The 26,495-nt window shown below is 61.8% G+C and overlaps 2 protein-coding genes across 2 annotated transcripts; one reads left to right on the top strand and one right to left on the bottom strand.

Moving 5' to 3' along the window:
* The first annotated feature begins 10,592 nt into the window (after nucleotides 1–10,592).
* ZNF692 (zinc finger protein 692) lies at nucleotides 10,593–19,027 on the top strand. Its single transcript, XM_086769352.1, has 11 exons — nucleotides 10,593–10,772; nucleotides 10,873–10,904; nucleotides 11,197–11,598; nucleotides 12,239–12,287; nucleotides 12,471–12,617; nucleotides 13,411–13,539; nucleotides 16,698–16,760; nucleotides 17,020–17,098; nucleotides 17,492–17,606; nucleotides 17,798–17,897; nucleotides 18,298–19,027. The coding sequence occupies exons 1-11, from the start codon at nucleotides 10,594–10,596 to the stop codon at nucleotides 18,713–18,715; spliced, it is 1,713 nt and encodes a 570-aa protein (XP_086625478.1). The 5' UTR covers nucleotide 10,593; the 3' UTR covers nucleotides 18,716–19,027.
* Nucleotides 19,028–19,587: 560 nt separating this feature from the next.
* On the bottom strand, nucleotides 19,588–26,016 carry LOC147596853 (E3 ubiquitin-protein ligase TRIM7-like). Its single transcript, XM_086769366.1, has 7 exons — nucleotides 25,447–26,016; nucleotides 23,042–23,128; nucleotides 22,729–22,956; nucleotides 22,084–22,106; nucleotides 21,778–21,893; nucleotides 21,429–21,461; nucleotides 19,588–20,949 (listed from the first exon to the last, which is right to left on the bottom strand). Exons 1-7 carry the CDS (start codon nucleotides 25,957–25,959, stop codon nucleotides 20,423–20,425), a joined length of 1,527 nt encoding a protein of 508 aa, XP_086625492.1. The 5' UTR covers nucleotides 25,960–26,016; the 3' UTR covers nucleotides 19,588–20,422.
* Nucleotides 26,017–26,495: the final 479 nt, after the last annotated feature.

Here is a 26,495-nt window from a genome sequence, read left to right as displayed (position 1 = left end):
TATCTCGGAGGGTGGGGGGAGTGAGAGAGAGACTGCGCAGTCTGGTCCCGAGCCAGGCTGAAGGACAGGAGGATCAGAGAAAGGATCGGCAAGTACTCCCAAATACACTGGGCCTGTGGGAAATAGAGGATTTCTGTGCCCCAAAAGGCCCATTAAGAATGTTCCAGGTGAACCTTTATTCTAGTTACATATATAGCTCGGCTTTGGTATGCGTAAACATCGCTGGCTGGTGGGCAGAGCCATCCCAAACGCATGTGGAGACAAAGGGCTTCTGTCTGGCGCCCGGGCAGCAAGCAACCCCCGAATGCTGCTGCGGAACACGAAAAATCCACCTTTTCTCTTGGAAACGAAAGAGAAATCCACATTTTCCCGGGGCGACCGCAGCGGAGTCCCAGGGGAGACGGGAGCAGAGCGCAGCGGGGTGGGTGCCCGCGGGTGGGGAAAACCCTGTCCCCAAACGAAAGCAGGGGGGTCCCGTCCGCGGGCCAGCCCCCGCGCCCTGCTCCGCGCTCACCCTCCGCGCGCGAAGGAAAACGGGCTTTCCCGCGCCACCGTCCTGCTCCGAGCTCACCAGGACGCCGCAGCGGAACTGGGGGTTTCTGGCTTCCAGGAGCTGCTGGGAGAGGACACTGGAGTTCCCAGTATGCAACCAACTCCCGCTGCGCCGTGTTATCCAGACAAGTCTGCAGATGCCCTGCGTCCACACCCACGAAACGCCCGCAGGATTGGCCTCAGACCCCATCCGTCGGCGGCCGCGTCCCAAACCCGGGGCAGGCTCTGCTGGGCCTCGCAGAACCAGAGCGGAGCTTGCGAGGCGTTGGGCTCGGCAACCTCTGGGACTGGGAATGAACCTCAAATCCAGATTTTCCTGGCTCGGCTCTGTGATAAACTGTGAACTGTTTGTTCACCAAACCTTGTCAGAACAATGGAAATTTACATAAAGTACGCAAGGCCGGCCACAGGCACCCGGCTGTGTAAACACGGCACGCAGGGCTGCGAAAGGAGCGGGGCTCGTGAAGACGAAGGGTGTAAAACCAGTAACTTTCTAACCATATGGTTTGAAGAAGCAATTAGTGGGAGGGGGAAGTCTGGTTTGGAGCAAGAAACAGTCTCACATTATCTCGAGGGAGGGAGGGAGTGATTAAAAGGAGCAAGGATTCGAGAACAGGATGGCACCCATCACATAAATCTCCTTGTTCAAGAAGGACACGAATCGGCTCAGACTGATAAGGACACTGCCAACTTGTGGGAACAGCACATTCCAGGCAAAGGTGAAAAGTACACCGTGAAGAAGACCTACGGCCTTCCTCCCAAAAGACCCCCGAAGACCCTCGCCCACAATTCCTGGGAGAATTTGCGCAAGCGCGAAGGACTGATAAGCTAATTAGCATACGAAGCGAGAGTAGGTGGGTTTAGGTAATGAATATGTATAAGCATCAACGGAATATTTATTGTTTTTACTGTATAAGAATGGGGCGGTTTGCTATCTCGGCGCGCGCCGTTGGCGGAGCAGGAGACTCCCCGGCCGCCCAGCGCTGTTTTGCTTACTGGTCGCTTGCTTTAATAAACCAAATTTTTAATTGGCCAATCTCTGTCATTTAATTAGACAAGGAGGACAGATAAACTGTAACAATTTTGGTGCCGTGACTCGGATAAAGGCAATCTGGCCTGAGGTCCTTGGCAGGGGAGGCGCCCCGCTGAATAAGCGGCCCTTGTCAGGGTGCTTCTATGCTAAATCCTTTACCGACGAACCTTAAATTAGACAGTAAGCAAATAAAACCGGTTAACCCCATAATCTTTGTGCACGAAGCCCCGGACGAAGACGCAGGACGCGTGAGTATAGGCCGGTTATCCGTTCGGTTGGGTTGGGTATCCCGAAGCACGGCGAGCGTGAGATCGCTCGGTCTCAACTGTGCTGTGGTAGGTGAAAGGTTGGTCCAGCCGCCCCTAGCCTCCCAGACTTGTCTGAGGTGGGCTAGGAAGCAAGGGGGGGGTCTCCTTTCACAAAACGTGTGTGTGTGTGTGTGTGAGAAGGCGCTTCGGAAGATGGGACAGAGGAAAAGCAAGCCCTCTGATCCCATGGGTGGGTCTGGGGTCCAGGTGAGGCTCCCGCAGATAACACCGGATAGTCCGTTAGGGATAATAATTAAATATTGGCATGATTACCCCTCTAGGCGGGGTAAGGATAAAGTAAAAATGATTCACTACTGCATGGAAGTTTGGGGCGGAAAACAGATCGGGGGGACCATCTATATTGGCCTGTGCTCGGTTCCTTCGAAGCTCGGATCTGCCACGCCCTAAACGTTTGTGGAAATTCAAGAGAACCTTTCAGCACGGAAGAAAGTGAATATGCCCATTTGTGGACTGGGTCAGGCACCGGAGTGAATCTCTGTCCCTTAAAGGAGAAGGAGGGGGCTAGGCACCACCCCCCCCCCGCAGCTGCTCGCCTCGAGGGCACCCCCCCACACCCCGACTGCCGCGCCGGGATGCGCAACTGCCCCACGGCGCCGGCTGCCCCACGGGGAAGGGGGAGGACGCCTGCGAGCTGCGCTCCCTTCCCCCCCCATCCCCTAAAAGAAAAACAAAACAAAAACAATCCACCCAAACTAAACAGGAAAAAACTGCCCCGCTTCTGCGGAGCCCGTCTCAGCCGTGATGAGGTGCTGCAACTGGCAGAGAAGGGCTCCAGACGATTTTCCAGATGATGATGTAAAATTTTTAGTAGATGCAGGGGCAACATACTCGGTTTTGAATCAGTCCTCGATGCCCCTGGGGAACGATTATGTCACGGTAAAAGGGGCGACTGGCCCAAGTGAAAAGGCAGATTTTTGTCAGCCTGGGAAAAAAATGGGGCGTCCGCAAATTCTGATATACTCCCAACTCCCCAAAAGCGCTTTTGGGAAGAGATTTGTTGGAACAATTGGGAGCAAAAATCACGTTTGGAAAAGGAGAAATTACTCTGGAGGTAAAAGATCAGCAATATGTTCAGATATGAAGTTCAACCCTAACCAGTCTCCCCTCAGAAGGAAAAATTAACGAGGAAATCCTAAACCAAGTGTACCTGGGGGTATGGGCTACTGATGTACCTGGAAGGGCAAAAAGTGCTCCACCTGTTGAAGTTAAGGTTAAGGAAGGCCGACGACCGGTAAGAATTAAACAATGTCCCCTAAAGAAGGAAGACAGAGAAGGAATCCGGCCGGTGATAGAAAAATTTCTACAGTTAGGACTATTAAAGGAGTGTGAGTCAGAATTCAATACCCCTATATTACCTGTTCGGAAACCCGATGGGTCATATAGGGTGGTCCAAGACTTACGGGCGGTGAATAAGATAACTGAGGACCTCTACCCAGTAGTGGCCAATCCATATACCCTGCTGACTGTGTTGACACCTGAACTAATTTGGTTTACTGTTTTAGATTTGAAGGATGCTTTCTTTTGCCTCCCTCTCCATGAAGCCAGTCAAAAATTGTTTGCGTTCGAATGGGAAAACCCTAAAAGTGGTCGGAAGACCCAGCTCACTTGGACGGCGTTGCCACAAGGATTTAAAAATAGTCCTACCATTTTTGGGAATCAGCTTGCAAAAGACTTAGAATCCTGGGAAACCCCATCTGGGGAAGGAAAATTGTTGCAGTATGTAGATGATATCCTGATTGCCACGAAAACAGAGGAAGACTGTATGGCATGGACGGTGAGTCTGTTGAATTTCTTGGGACTCCAGGGATACCGTGTCTCCAAGAAGAAAGCCCAGGTAATGCAACGTAAAGTGAATTATTTGGGCTATGAAATTAGTGCGGGGCAGAGAACTTTGGGACAGGCCCGCAAAGAGGCAATATGCCAGACTCAGAGACCTCAGACAGTAAAGGAGTTACGGACTTTTCTGGGAATGACCGGGTGGTGCCGATTGTGGATCTATAATTATGGACTGCTTGTTAAACCACTGTATGCTCTGACAGCTACTGAGCAGAAGCACCTTGAGTGGAACAAAGAGACCGAACGAGCCTTTGAGCTACTGAAAAAGGCGTTGATGTCGGCCCCGGCCTTAGGACTCCCAGATGTGAGTAAGCCGTTTCTTCTTTTCTCCCATGAGAAACAGGGTATTGCCCTGGGAATATTAGCACAAGATCTGGGTCCATATCGACGGGCAGTTGCCTATCTCTCTAAGCAGTGAGACGCCACTGCAAAGGGTTGGCCTGGATGCCTACGGGCGGTTGCAGCTGTGATACTGAACATACAGGAAGCCCGAAAGTTTACCCTGGGCCAGAAAATGACTGTTTTGGTGTCTCATACAGTATCAGCAGTACTGGAAGCAAAGGGCGGGCACTGGCTCTCTCCACAAAGGTTCCTGAGATATCAAGCTGTATTAGTAGAACAGGACGATGTGGAAATCGTGGTCACTAACATTGTCAACCCAGCTTCTTTTCTCGGTGGGAACACAGGAGAACCAGTGCACCATGACTGTTTGGAAACCATCGAAGCAACATATGCAAGCCGCCCAGACCTGAAGGATAGCCCCATGGAAAATGGGGAAAACTGGTTCACAGACGGGAGCAGTTATGTCTTAAATGGCAATCGACACGCGGGATATGCCATCACTACCAGCCAGCAGGTAATAGAGTCAGGGCCTTTGCCCATGAACACCTCCGCACAGAAGGCAGAAATAATTGCCCTAACCCGAGCCCTGGAGTTGGCCCAGGGCAAAACTGTGAACATTTACACGGACTCAAAATATGCCTTCGGAGTTGTGCACGCACATGGAGCAATCTGGAAAGAAAGAGGACTATTGAACTCCCAGGGAAAAAATATCAAACATGCAGAAGAAATTTTGAAGCTACTAGAAGCTATCCAGCTCCCTGAGAAAGTGGCAATTATGCATATTAAGGCACAGCAGAGAGTGAGCTCCGATTTGGAGAAAGGGAATGAACTGGCGGACAGAGAGGCAAAACAAGCGGCCAAAATGAAGGTGAGAATAGAAGGGGCTCTAATTCCTGATAGGCAAATCTCTCTAGAAGGTAAGCCAGAATATACCAAGGAAGATCAGAAACTTATCACAGACTTGGAAGGGTCATATAATGAAGAGGGGTGGGCTTATACCCCACAGGGAAGACTAATTATTCCCTCTTGTTTACTGTGGCACTTGATATGGGAGGAACATAGAAAAAGGCATTGGGGAACAGAGGCTCTGTATAAACATTTGATAAGGGAAATCGTGGCTAGAAACTTATATACCACAGTGAGACAGGTGACTCAACAGTGTGACCTCCAGACTAATCCAAAAAATACTCCCAAACCAGAAATGGGCCAGATTGGGAAGGGCAATGGGCCTGGACAACAATGGCAGGTTGATTTTACAGAACTTCCAAGAAAAGGGGGGTATCGCTATTTGCTGGTATTAACTGATACCTTTTCAGGTTGGCCAGAAGCGTTCCCAACTAGGACAGCCAAGGCTCGGGAGGTAACTAAAGTGTTGGTACAAGAGAGAATACCACGTTTTGGGGTTCCAGCAACCATATCCTCTGACAGAGGACCACACTTTGTCTCAAAAATAGTACAACAAATCAGCCACCATTTAGGTATAGATTGGCAACTTCATACCCCGTATCGCCCCCAATTGAGTGGTCAAGTGGAGAAAATGACTCACTTAATCAAACAGCAAATTGTGAAATTGGGACAAGAAGCGAACTTGACACAGCCTCAGTCTCTCCCTTTAGCCCTTTTTTCGTACCAAGGGCAAGGGAAGGACTAAGCCCCTTTGAAATTTTGTATGGATCTATGCAAATTGGGGACAAAATTATGACTTCCTACATGGTGGCACTGAGCAAACAACTCAATAAAATTAGAAAACATGTAATTGGGACCCGGAGAAGAGGTCTAGATGTAAAGTCTCTTACAGAGAAAACCCTGGAACCGCAGTGGGAAGGACCGTACCAGGTACTCCTCACCTCCTTTACAGCAATCAAGATCAGAGAGCAGAGCGCCTGGATACATCACACTAGGGTAAACAGAGCACCTAAGTCTACATGGAGGGTCACACAAGTACAGCCTCAAAAACTTGGATTATCACGACGCTAGTCGTTATCCTGACAAATAAAGTCGGGGCACGGGAAAGTAACACATTTCTGCAGCTCCATGAAAAAGTTGCTAAAGTCATGAGTTGGTCTGACTGTTGGTTCCCTTAACACACCAAAATTCTTACACGCCCACACGAGACTCTTTCGGCAGAGGCGTGGTAACAACCCCCTAATAGACATAGTTTTGTGCGGTGGTTTATTCCACGGTTGGGAGTGAGTGAGTTAGAAAAGGCTTTAGTAAATATTTCGGCTACTATGGAAAGTCTCGGTACTGCGACAGGGGATGCAATCCAAGCCCTCCAAGAGGAGACTTCTTCTCTGAAAAAAATGGTCCTCCAGAATAGGCTGGGTTTGGTGTCATGGTTTTGTTAGTGAGGGGGGGCCTAAGGTGGCAGCTTCTGTAGGAAACTGCTAGAAGTCGCTCCCCTTTGTTCAGTGGACTCGGCCGGGCCTAGGGCGGACCCGCTGCTGGCCAAGGCTGAGCCGATTGGTGTCAGCACGTTCCATGATAACACCTCTGCGATAACGTATTTAAGAAGGGGAAAACAGAAAAAAAAAAAAAAGAGAGAAGAGAAGATGTGAAGAAGCTGAGCGGGGGCAGAGGTGCAGAGGGGGAGGCACGAGCCTCATGGGCCTTGCAGGCCTCACCCTATGGCCTCTCGCCGGGCAGCCGACTGGGCCCAACTCGGCCCGGCCTGGCTGCAAGAAGTGGAGAGGAGATGAGAAGTGAATAAGATGTAAAAAAGACCCTGAGAGACATCTACCAGCCTGTTGTGAGGAACGGCTGCAGACGCCAAGGGCAGTGAAGAAGGAGGGGGAGGAGTAATGTGGCTCCTGGCCAAGATTCCTCTGCAACTCGTGGTGACGACCATGGTGGAGCAGGTTGTCCCCCTGCAGCCCATGGAGGTCCACGGAGGGGCAGAGATCCACCTGCAGCCCGTGGAGGACCCCACGCCGGAGCAGTTCCATGAAGGACTGTGGCCCGTGGGAGGGACCCCACGCTGGAGCAGGGGAGGAATGTGAGGAGTTCTTCCCCCGATGACAAAGCAGCGGCATAAATAAACGTGTGGTGAACTGACCGCAACCCCCATTCCCTTCCCCCCTGTGCCGCTCGGGAGGGGAAGGTGGTAGAGATAATGTTAAGCCCGGGAAGAGGGAGGGGTTGGGGGAGGTTATCTTGTTCTCTGTCTCATTCTCCTGCTGTTTGTAGAAATAAATGAATAGTTTTCCCCAAGTCGAGTCTGTTTTGCCCATAACGGTAACTTTAAGGATCTCTCCCTGTCCTTATCTCAAACCTCGAGCCGTTTTTCCTTATATTTTCTCTCCCTGTTCTCTCGGAGGGTGGGGGGAGCGAGAGAGAGACTGCGCAGTCTGGTCCCGAGCGGGGCTGAACTGCGGCATTTGGATATGTTGTTTGCGCAGCAAGGAGGATTGTGTACTGCTACAGGCGAACATTGTTGTACATATGTAAACCAAGAAAAAAGGATAGAGAAAGACTTATCTAAAATCTGGGAACAAACTAAAAGTTTTCGTGACATAACCAGGGACAACATTTCCTGGGCATTTTCTGACTTGTGGGAAAAGTTAACCTCTTGGCTCCCAAATTTAACATGGCTGAAACAACTATTTATTGTAACAATTACAATTGTAGTTTTATTCATAATCCTTTTTATAACAATTCGGTATGACTTTTGGTGTTTCCAAAGCACAGGGAATTCCTGTAGTAATTGGAAGACAAACCAATTACGACAGAGGCTTAAGTCTTTGAGAAAGTGCTGAATAAATAAACATGTTGCCAGAATTAGGTGTACTAAAGGAATTTACTAATTCTCTAAAAAAGGGGGGACTGAGAGAAGGGGTTAAAGAAACTTTAATAGATATGGCATTTATTGATTATTGCTGTGCATGCTAATACATATGACGCTTTATGCTTTATGCTTTACTAACTAGCTGTTGTAAAAACTATCCGAGGAGGGGAAGTCTTGCATTCCTCAAAAGACAGTTCCTGATAAGAACCGAGGGGCCTTGCTTTGTGCTTTGAACTCTTTATCTGAAGCGAGAAGTCCTGCACCTCCTCACACGGACAGTTCCTGATAAGAACTAAGGGGCCTCCTTCAAGAACCGGCTAAAACCGACAAAATGACTCCCTGGAACTAATTTTAATACCCAATGGCCCCTTGGGACTAATTTTAATAGGAAGCGGGGATAGGTCATGCATATGTCTAGGCGTATTGTGAAACTTGATGTATATGTAACATTTGGTTGTATAAATTTAAAGTGAGTTGCCACGTAAGGCGCGCGCGGTTTTGGTGGGACTACCCCCCTGTGCTGCCCAGCGCTGAATAAGCATACCTACTTTACAATCTTACGGATTGTGGAGTCCGTTTTCCGCACGTCAGCAGGAGGAGCGGAACGCCGCGGCGGGTGCGCGGAAGACGGGCCGGGAGCACGGATCAAACCCTCTACAGCCGCCCTGCAGCATCACAGGCTGTGGGAGCTGGGTGTCCCCAAAAATCCCTCTGCTCCCGCTTTGGGGGCCGCAGCTGAGACCCGCAGCTCGGTGGAGGCAGGACATGGCGGGGGGGGTCTGAGGAGCCGCAGCCTCCAGAAAAGCCCCCCCAGCCCCTCCTCCCTCAATCTGTGCCTCAGTTTCCCCAGCTCCAGCAGCTCCTGGGGCCCGGACGGGCAGCACGGGCCACCGCCACCCCTATTTCCTCTGTCCTCCCACAAATTTGGCCGGGGGAAGGGTGGGGGGTGACCAGCAGACTGGAGCCCCAACGCCGGCATCCCAAAGGCGAGCAGGGCCCCGCACACCCCCCCAGGCCCAGCATGGCTCCCTCCCGGGACCGTGGGGCCTGGAACTGGGCCGGGGGGCTGAGGGGGCTTCGCTTTGGGGTGCGGGGAGCCGAGAGGACCCCGAGGGGGCTCCTGTTCCCCCCGCCACGGCTGAACGCCCCGTGAGCCTCTCCCCCCTCCCCGCCCCGACTACAACTCCCGTCAGCCCCAGCGCGGAGGGCTCAAGGCGCCCCCTGGCGGATGGGAGGTCCACAGCGCGCATGCGCGTTGGGGAGGCGGGCCGTCCGCCATCTTGTGCGGTGCCTGAGCAGCGTGAGTGATAACGGGGGGGGGGGGGGAGGCGCCTTTGGGTCTTAAAAGGGGCACGGCCCGGGGGTGGGGGCCACCCCGGGGCGCGACGGAGCGCGGCGCGGCGGAGGCGGTTCGCCGGCGGGCGGGAGAGCTGCGGAGGGGAGGGCGCTGCGGGCCGCAGCCCCCGCTCTTCCCCTTCCCGCCGCTTCGCCTCCTCCGCGCCGCTTCGCCTCCTCCCCGCCGCAGGGGCCGCTTTAAGGCGCCGGGGCGGGAACGAAGCGGCCGCGGGGGCGGGGGGGGGGGCGGTGGGGGGGCTCGGGGATACAGCGGGAAGGCGGGGCTAGGGCGAGGGGGCGGGGCTTGTGGCGGAGGGGCGGGGTTTCCCCGATGTGTGGGCGGAGCCAGTCGCAGATGGGGCGGGGCCGAGGAGAAGTGGGCGTGGTTGTGACGAATGGGCGGGGCCACAGAAGTGGGGCTGTTGGCGGGCCACGCCCCCTGCCCCCCATGTCCCCCCTCCAGCCCCCCCCCCGCGTGTCCCCATGTCCCCCCGTGTCCCCATGTCCCCCCCACTCCCCGTGTCCCCCCCGTGTCCCTGTGTCCCCCCCAGCCCACCATGTCCCCCCCCGTCCCCGTGTCCCCCCCACTCCCCGTGTCCCCCCCGTGTCCCCATGTCCCCCCCGTGTCCCCCCTATGTCCCCCCGTGTCCCCATGTCCCCCCTCTCCCCGTGTCCCCCCCCATGTCCCTGTGTCCCCCCCACCCCCCGTGTCCCCATGTCCCCCCCACTCCCTGTGTCCCCCCCGTGTCCCCGTGTCCCCTCATGTCCCCCCGTGTCCCTCCCAGCCCCCCCATGTCCCCGTGTCCCCCCCACCCCCCGTGTCCCTCCCAGCCCCCCCGTGTCCCCATGTCCTCCCCACCCCCCGTGTCCCTCCCAGCCCCCCCGTGTCCCCATGTCCCCCCCACCCCCCGTGTCCCTCCCAGCCCCCCGTGTCCCCATGTCCCCCCCACCCCCCGTGTCCCCATGTCCCCCCTGTGTCATCCCTGTGTCCCTCCCAGCCCCCCCATGTCCCCATGTCCCCCCCACTCCCTGTGTCCTCCCCACCTCCCGTGTCCCCATGTCCCCCCCGTGTCTCCCCAGCCCCTCCGTGTCTCCTCCGTGTCCCCCCCGTGTCCCCATGTCCCCCCCAGCCCACTGTGTCCCCCCCGTGTCCCCCAAGCCCCTCGTGTCCCCCCCATGTCCCCCCCCAGCCCCTCGGTGTCCCCTCCGTGTCCCCCCCATGTCCCTGTGTCGCCCCCAGCCCCTCCATATCCCTGTGTGCCCCCGTGTCCCCCCCGTGTCCCCCCTTGACCCCCCCCCACCCCGTATCCCCCTGCCGAGTCCCCACGTCCCATTCCCCCCCCCGCTGACTGTCCCTGTGTCCGTACCCCCGCAGCCCCCCCATGGAGCCGGGCCGGCCGCCAGCCCCCGACTGCGTCCGGCGGCAGAAGCGGCGGGAGCTGGACGCGCGCCGCAGCAAGTGCCGCATCCGCATCGGGGGCCACCTGGAGCGCTGGTGCCGCCTCAAGGAGCAGCTGGGCTTCACCCTGCACTCCCAGCTGGCCCAGTTCCTCCTCGACAGGTGGGCGGGGGGCCGCAGGGCGCTCGCGGACCCCGCGAGAACCCCCGGGGTTGGGGAAGGACGGTTCCGCGCTCGCTCACTGTCCCTCCTCCCGCCGCAGGTACAGCTCCCCCGCCTGCGCCCGGAGCCCAGGTAGGCGCGTCCCCGCCCCGAATCCGCACCGGCGCTGGTTCCTGGGGTGCGCGGAGGTTTGCGGCGGGGCGGGAGGATTCCCCCTGCGCGAGGGCGTCCCCCTGCCCTTGGTTTTTATTTTCGGAGGAGCTGTTTGAGGTTTTGCGTTGCTAAAAAGGGAGGAGCCGCGTGCGATGGCGGGGACGCAGACGTCCCACCGCCCTGCGCTGGTTTTGCGCGGTGGAGAACCGCGGAAGCGCCCCAGTTTGGGGCCGTTTCTCACCGGTTTGTCTGGTTTTTGTGCCCTCGCCAGGCGAGCTGGAGCCCAGCCTTCTCCACGCCGACGCCCTGCAGCGCCTGGTCGCGCTGTCCCACGGCCACGGCCAGCAGTGCGGTTTTGTCCCCGACGTGAAGCCCCCAGCCCCGGGCAGCGCGTCCCAGCTGGTGTGGGAGTGCGTGGCCGGGCACAGCTTCTCCTGGGGCGTCCCCGCGGCGGCGGGGGAGCGCGCCCCCGCGGCCGGTCACCGCGGGGAGGAGCGGCGGGAGGCCGCGGGGTGCGGCTCCGCGCCAGCCGCCGGCCGCCGGCGCTCGCTCTGGCGAGCAGCGCCCGGTTCCGGGAAGGGCGAAGCCGAGCCGCAGGACGCAGCTGGGTCGCCCGTCGGGGACGAGGAGCAGAGGGAGGAGCCGGGAGCCGGGAGCGGTGCCGGCAGCGCAGGTGAGCGCCTCTGCGTCCCCTTCTCCGTCCTCGTCGCCCCGCTGGCCTCCTCCCCCGCCGTCAGCCCTTCTCCCGGCCCTCCAGCCGCCGTCCCAGCGGGACCGGCCGTTCCGCGAGCCCCGTGCCTCCCTCGTGCTCCTCACACGGCAGCGCCCTCGCGTAGCGCACACCCCGGGGGCTCTGCTGAAAAACGGGGGCAGGAGTCCGCCAGCCTGTCTCTTCTCCGTCCCGCCCTTCCCGGCAAGAGCGGAGCTGGGGCACCGCGCGTTCACGGCAGGCGTGGAGCGGGAGGCCTCGCCGGCCCCGCGCCGGAGCCGCTCCCGGCAGGTCCAGGAGCCGCGGCTCTCGCTGTGTATCCAGGCTGAAAACCGGAACGGAAAAACCTTTTTTTGCTGTAGTAGCAACTTGAGAAGAAATTGCGAAATGGAGGAACTTGTCCCTCGTTTCCTCTGCCCGGCAGAAAGGCACCGTGCGAGCCCTTTCCGACGCCCGCAGGCTTCCCAGGCCTGCTGCCAGCTCCGCTCCCCATCCTCCTCCTCCTCCTCCTCCTCCTCTTCCTCCTCCTCCTCCTCCTCTCCCAGCCTCCCAGCTCAGCCTGCCCCGCTTCAGCTCACCGCAGCTCCTGTCGTCCTCCTTGCAGCTCCGCGAGCGCCGCCGCCGCCGGGGACCACGGCAGAAGATCGCGGGAGGTGAGTGGCGGCATGCAGGGGTCTGTCCCCGGCGTGTAACGGCTCCGCGGAGCCGAAGGCCGAGTCTGGACCCGTCCGTCTCATCCCTGGAGCTCTCCAACAGGCAGCCGACTTTGTAACGAAGACCTTGCACCGTTCAAACCCGCTGCAGCGGAGCTGACTTTGATCGTTGCGTTCCTGCAGCACGCTCGTCCCCGAGGAGAACGCGCAGCGGGGCGCTGAGCCCCAGGAAGACGGGGAGGAAGAGGAGGGCGAGGACTTTGCCGAGGACGATGACCTTGCCTACGCCGATGACCTGCGTGATGAGAACTACCAGCCGTCCCTGGCCAGGTGAGGAGCGCTGGGAAGGAGCCCCTGGGCGGGGACCACATGCGAGCCGCTCCGCGGCCTACCGTGTCTAACCGTGGCCAACCAGTGGCCAGCCAATGATCTGTCACGTCCAGCAATGGCCTGCCGTGTCTAACCGCGGCCAACCAGTGGCCAGCCAATGATCTGTCACGTCCAGCAATGGCCTGCCGTGTCTAACCGCGGCCAACCAGTGGCCAACCCATGATCTGTCACGTCCAACCAGTGGCCTACCGTGTCTAACCATGGCCAACTAGTGGCCAACCCATGATCTGTCAGGTCCAACCAGTGGCCTACCGTGTCTAACCGTGGCCAACCAGTGGCCAACCCATGATCTGTCACGTCCAGCAATGGCCTGCTGTGTCTAACCGCGGCCAACCAGTGGCCAACCCATGATCTGTCAGGTCCAACCAGTGGCCTACTGTGTCTAACCGCGGCCAACCCATGATCTGTCACGTCCAGCAATGGCCTGCCGTGTCTAACCGCGGCCAACCACTGGCCAACCCATGATCTGTCATGTCCAACCAATGGCCTACCGTGTCTAACCATGGCCCACCAGTGGCCAACCGTGGCCAACCAATGATCTGTCACAACCAACCAATGGCCTACCATGTCCAACCAATGTCCCACCATATCTAACCGTGTCCAACCAATGATCTGTGACATCCAGTCAATGTCCTACCACGTCCAACTGTGTCCAACCAACGTCCTACCGTGTCCAGCCACGTCCTGCCCCATCCAACCATCTCGCCTGTCCCGTGTCCGTCTCACCCTTCAGCAACTCCGAGCCGCCGCGACGGCGCAGCCCAGCCAAAGCCCGCCAGAAGCCGGTGAAGGAGGAGCAGCGCCCGCGCGAGCTGAGCCTGAGCAGCTCCAGCCCGTCGCAGGAGAAGGCAGGCCGGGCCAGGTGAGCCGCGCCAGCTGTGCTGGGGGTGGTGGCGCTGGGGACGGCGCGGGGGCGCCTGCCGTGGGGCGCCCGTCTCGCCGTGGCCGCTGAGCGAGTTTTGGGGGACGCTGGAGATGGCGCTGCTTTCGGCGCTGAGAAACCAGGCAGGAACCGTCCCGCCCAACAGCAAACGATGTCCAAGCCCTGCGCTCGGGGCAGGAGCCGCGCGTCCCCGGCGCCGTTAACCCCTCCTCCCCGTGGCGCCGTCGTCCGCAGGGCAGGGCTGCGTCGCGTGGCCTTCACTGGGTTTGGCGCTCGCGGAGGGGAGCTCTGGCAGGCAGCCCTCGCTGCGGCGGCGCTCGGCGCGTCTCTGCCGGCGCTGCTTCCCGGGCTCGGCTGGCCGGGGGGGCGAGGAGCTGCAGCGTCGCCCGGCTGCGTCATGCGGCTGCATCGCCCGGCAGCGCCAGCCCACAGGAGAGGCGAGCAGCGACCGCAGCGCTGCTGGCTGCACGCGCTGGCCGGGGACAGCTCGGCAGCGACCGCGATTATGGAACTGGCGAGCGCCTTCGACCTCTGCCTGGGTGAGGCTGGGGGTTGGGCGTTAATCCTTCGTTCCCGGCCGCGCGCGCTCGGCGTTGGGGCGTTAATCCTTCGTTCCCGGCCTTGCGCTCGGCGTTGGGGCATCAATCCTTCGTTCCCGGCTGTCTGCGCTCGGCGTTGGGGCGTTAATCCTTCGTTCCCGGCCGCATGCGCTCGGCGTTGGGGCGTTAATCCTTCTTTCCCGGCTGCGCGCGCTCGGCGTCAATCCTTCGTTCCCAGCCGCATGCGCTCGGTGTTGGGGCATTAATCCTTCTTTCCCGGCCGCGCGCGCTCGGCGTTGGGGCGTTAATCCTTCGTTCCCGGCCGTGTGCTCGGCGTTGGGGCGTTAATCCTTCGTTCCCGGCCGCATGCGCTCGGCGTTGGGGCGTTAATCCTTCGTTCCCGGCCGTGTGCTCGGCGTTGGGGCGTTAATCCTTCGTTCCCGGCCGCATGCGCTCGGCGTTGGGGCGTTGATCCTTCGTTCCCGGCCGTGTGCTCGGCGTTGGGGCGTTAATCCTTCGTTCCCGGCCGTGTGCTCGGCGTTGGGGCGTTAATCCTTCGTTCCCGGCCGCATGCGCTCGGCGTTGGGGCGTTAATCCTTCGTTCCCGGCCACATGCGCTCGGCGTTGGGGCGTTAATCCTTCGTTCCCGGCCACATGCGCTCGGCGTTGGGGCGTTGATCCTTCGTTCCCGGCCGCATGCGCTCGGCGTTGGGGCGTTAATCCTTCGTTCCCGGCCGCGCGCTCGGCGTTGGGGCGTTGATCCTTCATTCCCGGCCACATGCGCTCGGCGTTGGGGCGTTAATCCTTCGTTCCCGGCCGCGCGCTCGGCGTTGGGGCGTTGATCCTTCGTTCCCGGCCGCGCGCGCTCGGTGTTGGGGCGGTAATCCTTCATTTCCAGCCGTGCGCTCGGCATTGGGGCGTTATTCCTTCATTCCCGGCCGTGTACTCGGCGTTGGGGCGTTAATCCTTCGTTCCCGGCTGTGCGCGCTCGGCGTTGGGGCGTTAATCCTTCGTTCCCGGCTGCGCGCGCTCCACATCCCCTTTTCTGCTCTGAACACCTCTCGTCGTCGCGCGGTTGCTTGCTGGGTCGTTACGCCAGCGCATCGCACGCCGGCTGGGCTCGCTGCTGAGCCAAGCGCAGGGTCCATGCGCTGCCGCTGGGGCCCGACACACGAGGAGGCGTCGCCTCGCGGGATTTTCTCGCGCTTGTACCACGACGAGGGCGTCAAACCCCCGTTTTTGCTGGAACCACCGCGTCCCGCTGCCTTGCCGCGCACCCTGCCTTCGCGTGTCCCGTGAAAGGCGGGCCCGGCGCACGGCGCGCGCCCCGGAGCTCAGCAGGTGAGTGCCGCGCTGCCGCTGCGCGGGGGCTGCTCTCGCGCTGCCTTTTCGCCCTGACGCGGCGCTGAACGCCCTTCCTGTCGCCTTGCAGCCCGGAGGCCGCCCCGCGGCTCGCTGGGGGAGCGGCCGCCCTCGCGGACACCCGGTCCTGGCGGAGGAAAAGCTGACGGTAAGCCTGGCGTTTGCTTTTCTCCCCTCCCTGCCCAGCCTGGCCCTCTGGCCCCGGGGACGCCGCTCTCACGCTCAGTTTGAGGGTGGAGAGGTTTGGGTTGGGCCCGGGTGGTCCTTGCTAAGCCAGAAGGGATTGAAAAGGGGGATTTTTTTTTCACCTCCCCCGGGCATTTTCCGGGCCCGCATTCGGAATCCTGGTGCTGAGGCCTCTAAAAGCGCCCCGAGATGGACCAAGAACCACGTCAGGCCTGCAGCAGTGCCGGTGACAGCGGCCGCTGACTTTCCTGGGCGGCCGGCGCGGTCCGGAAGCTGCTGACGCCCCCCAGCTCCTCTCGACCTCCCCCTTCCCGCCCTTTTAAGTCAGCGCTGTCCTTTCTGGGGCCGAGCTCGCGCGCCGACATCGTGTTTGCCAGCGTTTCAGTCCTTTTTTTCCCCCCCGCATCTTTTGTCGCAGCGGCTGGGAGAACGGCGGCGAAGACATTTTACAAGGCAAAGCGAGAACCTCCCTTCGCGCTGCGCGGAGGCGACGCCGCCGCCGCTGACGGACCCTTCCGCGGAGGTCGTGGACAAAGGTGCCCGGCGCCCGGTTTTCCTCAGCGCTGAGGATGCCGTCTGGCATCGTCGGCTGCTAAACGATCTCTTCATTTCTCCTCCCCACAAAAGCGCCTGCGGTGGTTTATTTTAACCTGCCTTCCTTTGGTTTCAGGGTGTCGGCCGGGAATAGCCGCTGTTTGCGCGGCGCTGCAGATAAATCGGAGACGGAACGAGGCTGAGGGCGATCGCAGATGTCCCGGGCTTACCCAAAACCGTGTGAAGGACTCTTTGTAACGAGCAATAAAGAATCTATTCCTGTTGCTAATGGCTGAAAGGTGCATTTGTTAACGCCGTCTCCTGCGCCGATGGGGGAAATATTCCCAAAGTGGGAGAAATCAAAGCGAAATGAAGGAGACCCGGGCGCCCGGGGGCTGGTTTAGGCGCAGGGTTTGCTTGGCAACCCCTCAGCTGGGAGCTGGGCGGCCTCGGCTCCGAGCCTGGGGACGGGGAAGGGACGAGAGCCTCACTCAGGACGCTTCTTTCCCGTTGCAGCTGCAAGAGGCGAGCGCGCCCGCGCGACGAGGACGTGGCGCAGATCGGCCCGAAGAGGATCAGGTACCCGGGGAAAGGGGGGGCAGCCGCGCCGTTTCTCGGGACGGGGAGGAGGTGCAGCTCAGCTCTTCCGTGGTGGGACGCCCCTGGGAGGAAACGCTCTGCCAGGAGCCTCCCGAGGAGCTTTATTTGCTTAAATTACCATTTGCCAGGCGGTTAAGAGGGAAGAGGGGCGAGGAGGACCTCGCGCGGTGCCAAATCCGAAAGCCACAGCTTTTTTTGGCTCCTCGCTGACGACGGTTTTCTGCCTTCTCTCCTGCAGGAAGGCGGCCAAGCGCGAGATCCTTCTGTGCGACTTCGAAGGCTGCGGCAAGATCTTCTCCAACCGCCAGTACCTGAACGTGAGGGCTGCGGGCAACCGTTGCGCTTAAACTGCGCCTCTCGCCCTGGGGGGTGCAGCCAAGCCGGGCGCGAGCGCCCTCCCGCTCCCCGTCCCGTCTGGGGCCAGCAGGAGCCTTGGTGACCCACCCGATGGGCCAGGTTTTCGTCTGTCCGGGCTCCGTTTTGGGTTTTGTCCTGGAGCGGGAGCTGGGCAACCTGAACTGGGGACCAGGACTTGCTGACCCCGCGTTTCCGGCAGCAGCTCGGCGTTGCCCGGGGTCGCTTGCCATCGCACCGCGCGCTGCAGGGAGCCAAACTGGGGGGAGGTTGTGGCTGGAAGGCGCCCTTGGGCTTCCCCCAGGTGCAGCTCCTTGGCGCCAACCTCCTCTCTTCTCACCCCCCAAAAACGGCAGCACCACAAGAAGTACCAGCACGTCCACCAGAAGACCTTCACCTGCTCGGAGCCCAGCTGCGGCAAGTCCTTCAACTTCAAGAAGCATCTCAAGGAGCACGAGAAGCTGCACAGCGGTGAGCCGGCCGCCTCCGCGCGGGCACACCCCCCCCGTGTGGGTCTGTGCCCCCTGCGCCTCCTCTCCTGCGCGGGTCCCACCGCTGCGGGGCTGCGGCTCGCCGACCCGCGTCCCCCGAGAGCTCCTCTAGATGGGATCAGCCCAAATTATTATTATATTTTTTTTTTTTTTCCTTCTGCTCCGCCCCAGACAAGCGGGACTACATCTGCGAGTTCTGCGCCCGTTCCTTTCGCACCAGCAGCAACCTGATCATCCACCGGCGCATCCACACCGGAGAGAAGCCCCTGCAGTGAGCACCGCTCCCGCCGCCGCCTGCGCGGACCCGGGTTCCTCCCCGTCACTTTCCCGCCGGCGCAGGGGTGGGAGAGCCGGGTTTTCCCCCGGCGTCGCTGGAGGCCGTGCTGTTGTTTTTGCTTTGCCCGAGGGTCTCTGCCCCTCGGGAGCCGGCTGCGCTCTGATCCAGCAGCTTCCAGGCGCGGGCCGGACTCGGAGAAGCTCGGCAAGCTGGGCCTTGACAAGAGCCGTGCGCTTCGTGCCTGGGGGCCGTGCGGCAGCCGCGCAGAGCTAACGCAGCGGTGGCTTTGCCCCCTATAATCGCAGCGTCAGGATGAGGCGCAGCCTCGTGCTTAATGCCTTGTAATTATTATTATTATTTTTTAAAAATTCTTTTACCTCCTGTTTCCTCCCAGGTGTGAGATCTGCGGCTTCACCTGCCGCCAGAAAGCCTCCCTGAACTGGCACATGAAGAAACACGACGCCGACTCCTTCTACCAGTTCTCCTGCGACATCTGCGGCAAGAAGTTCGAGAAGAAAGACAACGTCACGGCCCACAAAAGCAAAAGTCACCCGGGGGTACCTGGTGGAACCCCCCAAAGCGAGGTGGGGCAGCGGCAGGCGCTGCCATCGCCACCGCTGAACTGCAGCGCGGGGCCGCGGGCCGGGCTGGAGCGCCGCGACGCAGCCGGGGCCGTGGCGGCGGAGCCCCCGGAGGTGCCGGGGCCTGGGGACGCCTCGGTGGGCGGCGGGGAACCGGAGACGACGGCGCCTCCCGTCGCAGCGGCGGTGGGGTGCGGGGGGGCCGTGGGGCAGGATCCCGGCGCACCCTGAGGCCGGGTGACGGGCAGCGCAGGACTCATCCTCCCGTTCCCGGCCCAAGGAGGGAGCGGAGAGCGGGATGGGGAAGGTGAGGGGATGCCGGACCCCGCAGCGCGTGCCAGGTGCCAAAAAACCGAGGGACGGGCAAGGGACTGGCGCTACTGGGGGGAAAATCCCGACTTCTCCGCCAAAACGCGAGCGTCCCTCGCGCTCGCAGCGGCGCTGGCGCGGGCAGAGCCTCCGCGCCGGCTCCCTTGCCGCAGGAGGGGCGCCAGGTCGCCGAAGCCTGCGGCAGGATCGTCAATAAAGACTGATTTTGTGTAAGAGCGGGATCCCCTTCCCCGGCCCAAGGTGGTCGGCGTTTAGCACAATTTAAGGAAAAAAAGGGCAATTTCGGGCAGGAAGGTGACGGCGCGCGCGGCGCTGGAGGCCGCGTGGGCTCTGGCCGCGCGAACGGGCGCCCTTCGCTGCGGGGCCGGTTCCCCGGGCCCCCTGAGCAGCGCTGGCCCCCCCATCCCGCGCACGCCCGGTTGCTGCTTGCCTCCCCGCACGGGGGGGCTCCCACTCCCCCCAAAAAGGGCTTTTTTCACCGCAAACAAAAGATGTTCCGCTGGCAGGGGCCGAGCGCTGGCAGAGCCGCGGGAAGCAGCGCGGAGCCCCCTGCTCTCACCCCGCCGGCCCCCGCGGCGCCCCCCACGCCCCGTCCCTCTCTCCCGTCTCGGCCTCCCCCCGGCTCACCGTGAGGACCGGGCGCGCGGTTTTACTCCCATCCCGTCTGGGGACGCGGCCGTGTCCCCCCTCGGAGGGGGCGGCTCAGCAGCAGGAGCAGCGCTGCGGGAGCAGAGCGCGGTTTTCCCTTCCGCAGCCGGCACAGATGGGTTCGGTTTTTTTTTTTTTTTTTGCACAGCAACTTTTATTTCCCCACTAAACAGCGACAGGGCAGAGACAGAACGGCATCGCGGGGTCGGGGCGCCGGGGGTTCGTAAGCACGCGCGAGATCACACCTAAAAACAGGGCTCCTCCCTCCTTCCCCGCCGCGGCCCGGGCCTCCCTCGGGAGCCCCCCTCCTCAAAACCAACCCCAACACCCAGCAGCTCCGCGGCCACGCCCCGGCCCCCCAGCCCTTCACCTCCCCGGATCCGGGGCTCCCGGCGTTCGGCTCCACGGCTGCCCAGCGCTAACGGGGCGAGGAAGCGACAGAGGGGGAGCGCGGGATTTGGGGTGGTTTTTTTTTTGGTTTTTTTTTTTTTTTTTTCTCTCAGCGCTAGCGGCAGCGAGAGGAAAGGAAAGGAAAGCAAGGAGCGGGGAGGGGGGAACAGCTGAAAGGCGACCGGCAGAGCAACGAGTCAGAGTGGGGGGCCGGGGTCCGCACCGCTCCCCGCACGCAGGCCGACGCAGGACGCGCTAACCCCTGCGGGTCGCGGGGCGCAGCCGCCTCCAGCGGCGCAACCACAAAAAGAGGGGGTGGCTCACAGGGCGGAGCGGGGAACACCCCCGGGCAGGGGCTGCTGGGGCAGCGCCCCCGGCGCTCGGGGGAAGGTTTTCGGGGTAAAACACCCAAACTCTCAAATGCAACAAGAAGAAGTCGACCCCAAAGCCAAACAAGGGACAAGCGGGAGGGTGGGGGGCGCCGGCCTGAAAGCAACGGGGGAAAAATCGGGAAGGGGGGGGGGGAGCACTACTTGCGGGGCACCTGGGGGGGCGAAGGAACCGGGGGGGTCAGTTGCACAGCGAGAGCGAGGAGCCCACGTAGAAGAGCCAGAAGAAGGGGAAGATCTTCTCGGTGAAAGCGGCCGTGAAGGTGAAGATGGGAGCCATGTTGTCGGCGTTGTAGAACGCCACCCAGCCGCCCTCGTAGTCCAGGTACACCCCGATCTTCCGGGGCCTCTCGCACAGGGACAGGGGCGTCTCCGGGGAGGTGAACGCCTGGTACTGATCCCAATTCTTCCCCTTCCAGTTTAACCCCACCGCCCAGATCCCCTCCTCCGGAGCGAAGTCGATTTTCTCCTTCCTCCGCACCGACTCGCGGGCCGCCCCCAGCACCCAGCTCTCTCCATCTCCCACCTCCACCTCCCAGTAGTGCCGCCCCGCGACGAACCCCTCCGCCGCCAGCACGCAGAAGGAGTAATCGAATCTCTTGGGGTTCGCCGGCAGCTCCTGCGGAGCGCTCCGGAGCCGCACGCTCCGCTTGTCTTCCGACAGCACCAGGTAGGGGTTGGCGGTGTCCGGGTCCAGAGAGAGGTCACCTACGAGAGGGCAAACCCGGGCCTGAGCGCCCCGTCCCAGCCCGGCCGCGGCCGCCCCCGGGATCCATCGCCTCTGCCCCGGACCGGAGCAGGGCGACACCGGGCGGGCGCCTCCCGCCGCTCCCAGCGCCCACAGAGCCGCGGGGGAACAAGGGGCAGGCTCCGCTTCCGCACCGAAGGAGAGAAACTGCCGGACGTCGGCCCGCCCCCCCGAGAGCCCTCCCTCCTCTGCAAGGGACATTTCGGGGCAGGAATGACCCCTCCGGGGTTTTTTTCCAGCCGAGGGCCGCGCCTTCTGCAGGCTCTCTCCGCAGCTGGTGAATTCTTTTCCCTTTCCCTCAGCAGCACCACCAAGAATTTTCTCCTCTCCTGACCTCTCCGGAGGTCCTGCCACCCGGATCCGTCCCAGGAAAGCGGAAACTCCCAAGTTAAGCCTCGCAAAAACAAAGGTCAGGCCCCCAAAACCAAACCCCGCTCACCTGTGTCATTCTCCAGCTCGAACCGGAGGTTTTCTGAGGGAAGAAGAGAAAGAAATTTAGATCCCTCCGTGCGCAGGAGTCCCGGGAAGCCCGCACACACGCGACCCCGCTCCCCGCCACAAACGCCGCTGCTCGGGGACGGCCGCAGACTGCCAGGGGAAACCCAGGAAAGGCGCGGCTCGTCACGCAAACGGGGCTCGTCAGGTCCGACGAGCTCAGACAACGAAGAGCCCTCCCTCGAGCCCCAGGGAGAAACAAGAGCACGGCTCGGAGCAAATCCAGCTGGATTTAGCCTTTTAACTGGGATAGACGGCGCGGTTAGAAGGCAGCAACCTCTTCCAGCGCTCACCCTTGAACTCCAGCAAAACTTCCTTCAGCACGGCACTCTTCTGGGAAAAGCTCTTCAGCTTCTTCTCCAGCTCCGCGAAGCCGGCCTCCGGCTTGCAGAACATCCAGCTCTCAAAGCTGGGGAGGAAGAAGAACCGTCAGGGTCCCTCTGGGAAAAATCTCCCAGCCAGAGGCAGGGAAGGAACCCACCCCCGCGGACCGGGCCCAGTCCGGGGCAGCCCAGCACGAGGCAGACGGGGCCGGGGGGAGACGGGGCGCGCCCCCGCCAGCCTCCCAGCTCGCCCAGCGCGGGCCGAGGGTCACTCACCTGCTGCCAGCCGGCGCCACGCCCTGCGGAGAGAGCGAAAAGCCAAGACGCTCATCAGTGCGAGCCCCTCCCCTACCTCACAGCCCCCCACCCCCCCAAAACTGCCCCACGGCTGCTCTGCCGAGGGGGGACCAGCGCCCCGCGGCTGCTTCCAGCGCAGCTGCGCTCACAGAGATGGCAGAATTCGATTAGAATCATTTTTTTTTCCCCCTTCCTCTTTTGAAGCGTGTGGGGAAAGAACCCCGCGCTTCTTTTAAAAGAAATCACGAAAGGTTACGATGCCGTCAGGCTGCCGAAACCCCGAGGGTGCGGGGCTCAGCGACACGGACCCAGGGCTCTCGGGAGGGTGGGCCGGCTGTTGGGTGGTACCAGAGGGGGCTCGAGCGGCTTCACTACTCCACGGCCCAACTTCACCCCGGCAGAGCTGGGCTAAAGTCTGCGTACCCCCCCCAAAAAAGCAGCCTGGCGGCAGGCGAACCCCCCCGGCCCAGTTCACAGACTGCTGCTCCCAGCGGAGCACAGCAGCTCCCAGCGGAGCCTGTCGGTGGATTTTTGGCCGCAGGGACCCCAACGCCGAGGTCCCCCGGGTTTTACGCCCTGCTCCGCCGTCGCCCCCGGCTGGGAGGAGCGTCCCAGCAGCCTCACCTGCCCGGCCGGGTTTCCCGCGCCGCTCTCCCCTCCCTGCTCGGCCAGCAGCTTGTCGAGCTGCGCGATCTCCTCGGAGAGCCGGGAGACGCTCTCGTCTCTCCTCTTGACGATGTCTCTGTCCAGCTCCTCCAGCCGCGACAGCAGGAGCTGCTCCTTCTCCTCCAGGAAGCCCCGGAGCTCCTTGCACTCGGCCACAATCTTCTGCCTCTCCACTTCCGTCTGCTTCTGCAAAACCCGGAGGGGAAACCCAGGTGAGACCGACGTCCCCGCGGCTGGGGGGGGCGGGCAACCCCCGCCCCGCGGCACTCACCAGCAGGTCTTCGCTCTGCCTCTCCCTCTCAGCCTTGGCTTCCTCGCGTCCTTTCCTCAAGGAGCTCAAATGCTCCTGTGGCACCTCCTGGGAGGAGAAAGAGGAGACCTGTTGGGAATCCCTCCCATTTGGGATCAGGAACACGGAGGGAAGGGACGGTGGGGGATCCCCTCCGGCGCTGCCGCTAAGACTGGCCAGATTTCATCGAACGCGGGGTTTCTTTGACGCTGGAGGACACCATGGAGGCCAACCGAAGCCCAGCCACCACCGCACCACGTCCTCCCTGCCCTCTCATCCTCAACCCTGACCCTTGGGGATGCCGAGAAAGCCAAAAAGCTTTCCCCAACCAGCCCCAGAGCCGCCCCCTAAACAGCCCCGGCAGTTCAGAGCCGGGCGCAGGAGGACAAAGGAAGGGCAGTGGGGGGCCGGGGGGGAACAGAGCCAATTTTTAGCTCCCTGCAAGAGCACAGCTGCAAGCGCAACCACCCAGTCCTGCCCACGTGAAAACCCCTTCCGCCTCGGCGCCTCTCGGGATCAGCTTTCACGTCCCAGCCCCGCCGCCAGCTGGGGGGCGGGCTGCAGCACCCCCGGGACCCCACCCAGGGGCTGCTCGTGAAGTCCATTAACGGCTCGTTACCGGTGATGTGACCGCCAAGGACGACAGAGAGGCTCCCGGCAAGGCTGAAGACAAAGCAGCAGGGCTTGCAGATCGCTTATGAATAAAACACAAAGCTACCAGGCGCTGATAGCGCGGAATTCAAGCGCGAGATAAGGGGCAAGACCGGGAAAACGGGGGCGCGGGTTGCAAGCAGCCCCCAAGGGGCAACAGCTAGTCGTTAAAAAAGAGCCTAAAAGCAGACTAACGAGGAAAAAAAGAAAAAAAAATAACCCGGGAGCGCAACGGCCTGAGCAGACCTGCCTAAAGGTGCCACGGCCCTAAAAAAGGAGCAGATCCCAGATTTGGGGGTGCGGGGGGACGACAAGGACTCGAGCTGCAGCTTCCTCCTCCGGGCGACGGCGGCCATGGCAGGCGGCGGGGACGGAATTCGGCACGAAAGCCGCCGGGGCCGCCTGCCTCGACGCCGGCAACTGCGGGGATCGACGCGCAGCGGGTTAACGACCGCACAATTCCCTGCGCGATCCACTGCGGCTGCGCCACTGCGGCCCTCCTCCTCCTCCTCCTCCTCCTCCTCCTCCTCCAGCCGCCGCTGCGCAGCAAACATCCGCTCCCGGCCGGCATCTTGCTTTTCCTCCGCCTCGTCCGAGAAACCAAGGCCCGGCTGCTGGGGGCCGGGCCATCGCGCCCACACGCCTCTTAATTACGAATTAATAATTATTTCCAGGACGCGCGGAAACATCACACGGCGACGGGGGCCTCTCCCTCCTCCACGCCGCAGATCGGAGGCGGCCGGGCTCCGGATTTGCTCTGCGTCACGTCGCTCCGCCGCTCTGTGCTGGTGGTTTTTTTTTTTTTTTGAGCGGAGGGAGGAAAGTCGCTCCTGGGGGATTCCTGCTCCACTTTAGCCCCAGATTGTGCTCGGTGTTCCCAAAAAAAAAAAAAAAAAGCCCCCCTACCCCCAGGAGCCAGGCTCACTCCAGAGCAGTTCCGCCCAGGGCAGCGGGAGCTGAGGATTTGGGGGGGGGGCTGACTTCGCACGCTCACGACCCCAGCCGCTCCCGTGGCGGCTCGGTGTTATTTCACACAGGAACTGGTTATTTCAACCAGCCAACACCCCCCTCTCCCAGCACCGTCCCAGTTAAACCGGCTCCGTTTTGCACGCGGGACAGTCCCTCACCCGTCCCCACCGCAGAGGAGCACCCAGTTCGGAAGGGGGCCCCCAGTGCGGCCCCGTTCTGCACCCCACACCCCGGCGGGGCGCCCCCCACTATCCTCACCGCATCCCAGGAACATCCAGGATGGAAACTCAGCCCCACGGAGGGGGGGAAGCCAGCGGGGGGGGGGGCCCTAGTGCACTTTACGTGCTGGGGGGGGTAAGCGGGCTCACTTCTGTACCTGCCTGAAAACGGAGGGGGGGCCCTGCTGCACCCAAAGGCCACCGTCTCTCGCGGGGAGGGGCTTCCCGCTGCACCCCCACCCCGGGGGGTGGCCTTAAGGCACCCTTAATTCGGAGGGGGGGCGTCCCTGGTACTCTGCCTTCGCAGAAAGGGTCCTTATTGCACCCCCCATGCTTTTGGGGGGGCACGCCGCACCAAAAAAGGGCTCCTTGAAGGGGGAGGTCCTCACTGCACCCCAAAATCCCGGGAATAGGGGTCTCCTACCACACCCGCCGTGGGGGCCGGATGCGCGGCCGCCTCCGGGAGGGGTTGGGGGGGGAATCCCTACTGCACAGCCCGCCCCCAAATTCCCGGGGGGATCCTTCACTGCCCCCCCCCAACCCACTGACCTCTGCGGCGTGGGCCGCCTCCTCGGCGGGCAGCACGGTGTGGGTCCGGTGCTCCCGGGAAAGGTGGCAAACGACGCAAACGGCTCGACGATCCTGGACGCAGTAGAGCCGCAAAGGCTCGCCGTGCCGGGGACAACGCGCAGGCCCCGGGGGGCCGGGAGGAGCGACGGCCGGTAAGGGCGGAGAAGGCGAGGGAGGCTCCGGGGGCGGCTCGGCGGGACCGGGCGGCAAACCCAGCTGCCGGACGATGTGGACGATGTTACCGAGAGAACGGTTCGGGCGGAAAAGCCGCTGCGGCACCGGTTCCCGGCACTGCGGGCAGCACAGGCGGCGGGCCGAGTCCTCCCAGCACTGGGTCACGCAGGCCCGGCAGAAATTGTGACCGCACTCGGCCACCAGCACCGGATCGTTGAAGTACTCCAGGCACACCGGGCACGTTAACTCATCCTGCAGGCTGCGAGCCGCGCTGCAGGGAGCCGGCGGCACGGCGGGGGGAGCGGGGGGCGCCTCCATCCCGGCCGCGCTGCGCTCGGCGGCTCCGCTCCCCTCCGCTGCTGCCGCCCGTCTGCCCGCGCCGGAGGGCCGGCACCGCGCCTGCGCGGGGAGGGAGGGGCGGCACCGCGCCTGCGCAGAGAACGGCGAGGCGGGAAGGCGCATGCGCCGTTTCGCCCGGCGAGGGGTGGAATGCGCATGCGTGAGGGCTCGCCTATGGGGGAGACCCTATAGGGTGCCCGGATGTTGGGGTCCCTATAGCGTGGGGGGTGCCTATAGGGTGCTGGGGGGGGGGGGGGGGGGTCCTGTGCCTATGGGGTGCTGGGGTGCCTGGATGTTGGGGTCCCTATAGCGTGGGGGGTGCCTGTGGGGTGCTGGGGGGGGGGGTCCTGTGCCTATGGGGTGCTGGGGTGCCCGGATGTTGGGGTCCCTATAGCGTGGGGGGTGCCTATAGGGTGTTGGGGGGGGTCCTGTGCCTATGGGGTGCTGGGGTGCCCGGATGTTGGGGTCCCTGTAGCGTGGGGGGTGCCTATAGGGTGTTGGGGGGGGTCCTGTGC

Source organism: Chlamydotis macqueenii, chromosome 36, assembly GCF_036417535.1.
Source record: "Chlamydotis macqueenii isolate bChlMac1 chromosome 36, bChlMac1.mat, whole genome shotgun sequence".
Taxonomy (NCBI): Eukaryota; Metazoa; Chordata; class Aves; order Otidiformes; family Otididae; genus Chlamydotis; species Chlamydotis macqueenii.
Note: the sequence above shows the minus strand (reverse complement) of the source record. Positions and strands in the feature narration are given on the sequence as shown.